Source organism: Typha angustifolia, chromosome 2, assembly GCF_048772165.1.
Source record: "Typha angustifolia cultivar Huaian chromosome 2, ASM4877216v1, whole genome shotgun sequence".
NCBI classification, from domain to species: domain Eukaryota; kingdom Viridiplantae; phylum Streptophyta; class Magnoliopsida; order Poales; family Typhaceae; genus Typha; species Typha angustifolia.
In genome coordinates this window covers 4,797,400-4,801,179 of record NC_133240.1, presented here as the reverse complement: position 1 = coordinate 4,801,179, position 3,780 = coordinate 4,797,400, and the positions used below count along the sequence as shown (strand labels likewise).

General features: G+C 35.4%; 1 protein-coding gene across 1 annotated transcript; it reads left to right on the top strand.

Moving 5' to 3' along the window:
* The first annotated feature begins 2,678 nt into the window (after nucleotides 1-2,678).
* LOC140774734 (auxin-responsive protein SAUR50-like) lies at nucleotides 2,679-3,350 on the top strand. Its single transcript, XM_073117829.1, has one exon. The coding sequence runs from the start codon at nucleotides 2,886-2,888 to the stop codon at nucleotides 3,183-3,185; it is 300 nt and encodes a 99-aa protein (XP_072973930.1). The 5' UTR covers nucleotides 2,679-2,885; the 3' UTR covers nucleotides 3,186-3,350.
* Nucleotides 3,351-3,780: the final 430 nt, after the last annotated feature.

Sequence of the window (3,780 nt, the reverse complement as noted above, 5' to 3'; positions counted from 1 at the left end):
AAAAGGAAACACCAAGCCTCAAAACAATTTTTAAACTTTCCTTCTCAGTTTTGAGCTCGGTCAAACCCAACTTATTTTTATTAAGCATTCCATAGTCAAAGTTGGATAGCGGTTTGAACCAACTAGAAATGGTTCAATATTTTCTCTAGGATTGCTAAAGTTTATTTTTTTTTTATTTTCAATCTTTGATCTTCAATTTCTTTGCATGTACAATGTTAAGGACGCCTTTAGTAAAGATGATTTTCTATCCGGTTTGATAATTTGAATAGAATTCAACATAAAACTTGAGAATGTGACTAAGATTGATCCAACCATTGGATTGATCTGAGATTCGATTATGTTGTTACCCTATGAGTTAGGAATCCAACACAACTAGAATATCATTGATCAGATAAGTAGATACAAAGTTATGTAGGAAACAATGACCAAAGGTCAGGAGGTTGTGGGATAGATATGGAATATGTGGTTAGGGTTATGGGAAATGATTATAGTATGATGGATGGATTAGTGCTTTGAACTAGATAAAGTGGGAGAAGAGAGCTTCTAGGTATGGCGGGTAGCTAAAGGGAGGAGGGAAAAGCGACGGATGATTAACCTCGGCTGTAGACAAGAACTCGGGTTGGATTACGAGAGGGAGAAAGGAGGGAGAAGATGGCTCAAGCCTAAATGAAAACTAATTTTAATGTTCAATAATCCAAAGAGGCTGTTTTTTCACATATTTAGAGACTAGCCAAATATTAAAAAAAAGAAAACCCTAAACAAATTTAATTACAACTTAACTTATTCGTCGCACGTTCGAGCGCACCTTGATTGTGTTCGAATGGCCAAAGCTCATTCTTTGTATGTGCGAACGCGAATTAGGTATTCGAATACCATCCAATTGTCTTTGAACACACTTATTAGAAACTATTTTATTTTCCTAAAACTAAACAAAAATTGAGACACATTAAAGCAGTTTAATCATGTCCACTATGTAGCTAAATCAATAACCACAACATACAAGTCTTTTAGAAGTAGTGTCACTTAATCATACATAAAATTCTAAGTTATGTAACATGGTTACCAATATTTTGTGTCCATAAACTTATCATTAAAGATTATTGTACTTACATAAAGTATAAAAACCATCGGTCTTTAATAACTTAATATTTAGAGTAATTAGTGAGCTATATTCAATAGAGCTACTATGTTCAAAATCTGCCAAGCCTATTTATCATTTAGAATATAGAAAAAGTAAATCTCTACTTTGTGGGTCCATCAATATAAATTATAAAATTTACCGTTCTCAAATAGCTTATGATTTTAGAGTAGGTGGTGTGCTATCACATAGCAAAAGGGAGGTGATTGATCAAATTCTTAACATGTTTTTGCGCTCGAGATCTTAACCCTATTTCACCTCTTTGAGTTCTTGTCTACTTGGTTGGAAGTGATTAGCAATTGCACCGATCTTTATTAACAAGACAACAATACATTGGCTATTTATGACTTATTATTTGATTGGGGTTAACACCTTAAGGCTTTAGGCCTCTTGGTAGGGGTGAAAACAGATGCTAATAAAATATAATCGAATTATAATATTTTATTTAGAGATAATTAACACAAAAATATTAAGAGTTTCAGGAAAAGTAAATTTTTTGTATGTCAAATACATATAAAATTAAAAAAATTAATTTTTATAAATAATATATAACATATTATTAGTAACAATATCAATATTCACTATTTAAATAAGCAAACTAAAAACTGTAAAGCATTCAAAAAATATGCGAATAAACGGATACCCGTATTTGAATCTGAAAATTATATTTGACCTGTATCTGAATGCGTATTCGAATTTTTAAAAAAAATTCTATCTATATCCGAATCTGATTAATTTTTTTTATCCGAATCGGGTCAGATTGCAGGTTAAGTCAAAATTAATTCTACAATGAAATAATGATGGGACTTTCTGTAATATATTATATATATCCAACATACCACGTAAGATTTTAAATAAGCAGCTATATTTTTGTATATGTGTGTGTAAAAATCTTGTAGGTATATATGTCTAGTTTCACGACTAATTTTAGAATAGTAGATCCTTAGTAATGACCTTGATCTTAAAGGTAGATTTAATCTACAGTGCCACTCCCATGTCGGATAGAATGTACCATCATTAAATCAACCTGATTGCCAGTAGAATCGTTCTAAAATAGCAAGTAAAGCTTCCAAATCCTGTCAAAACAAGACAAATCCAATCATAATGCTTAGAGAACAACTCTCTAGCGTGACCACGGAAAGCTCCATTCTATCTGAAATCGACAATGGTCATATTCCAAGGTAGAACTTCTTTATCATTACAGCTAATTAGCAAGGAGGTAACACTACTCCCATCTATAATCTCAGTGTTATCACTTTCATAATAAATTGCAGATCCAGTAGCCTATTACTTTGTACGACAAAGGCTACAGAGCTCCTGGTAGCTAGTCAGGTAAGGAGAGGTCCCAACCTGAGCAATTGGCAACGATGCCTCGAACTATTCACGTTGCTTGCCGGAGAGCATTCTGGCCTTACATAATTACGTACATCACATACTATTCGACCACGACTAGTTGACAAGTCCCCTTCACCAGGCAAGCGCATGTGAATCCTGGCCTTGTGGACGTTTAATTTGATTATTTTCGTTCAGTTTGGGGATATCTGGTCCAATGTGCTCTTCCACCTTGTGCCCCACAAACACATGCCAATGTCGCTGCTGCTCTACGGATAACGGATATATAACCCCATCGGCTCATCCATCTCCCCACCAATCTTCGTGACTTTCTTTCTACTTTCCCACATTAATACCTTCTACGTCTATTAAGTAAAGCCGTTCAGTAGAGCAACAGCTCATCCTCAAATTAAGAATGGCTATATTGCTACAGAGCAAGCTCTTCCAATCTGCAGGCTTGAAGCAGGTCCTGAAGCGTTGCTCGAGCCTTGGTAGGAAACAGCATGGCCTGGACGTGCCAAAAGGCCACTTTGCCGTCTATGTTGGGGCAAATAGGAGCAGATTTGTTGTTCCGATCTCCTATCTTGCCCAGCCGGAGTTCCGGTCCCTTCTCCGATGCGCCGAGGAAGAGTTCGGCTTCGATCACAACATGGGTCTCTCTATCCCGTGCGAGGAGGAGGCATTCCTCTCTCTCACTTCTTCCCTGAGAGTCTAGAACGTATTTGGAGTACTTCTATTCTTGTATGGGCTCACAAAAACCCATAATAATTATTTTGGCGGTTATACTTGTATATAAGAGTGGCGCGTTTGGTGCGCTCCCCTGAAAAAATTTGCTAGTTAATCAAGAAATGGCGAGGACTCGTTCTCAAGATTCTGCGAACTATCTCTGTTTTTTGTCCATATTTTTCTCTTGATATAAATATAGTTGATTACTTGGAAGACGTATGATTTTAAATTTGTCACACGAGCAAATTAAATTTAGCAGTAATGAATGCCTCTAGATCATTAATGCCCTTAAAAGCAATTTTGATCATACATATTAGAGTACCAGGAACAGCAACGGAGATGCAATTGAAATAAGAAATGTGAGGTCTTTTGTAATTGGCAAATGTGAATAAAATAATTTAAACTTGGACAAGTATCTAGATATTGCAAAATAGGTATATATATATAAACGCGCGTGTAAGATGAAGATTTGATGTAATGGTAGTTCGGATAGCACTTCAAATGTTCACATTTATAGAGAACAAGTATTTTGGAATTATAATAGTTTGAGCAACACTGCCAATGTTCGCATTTAGAGAAAAAAA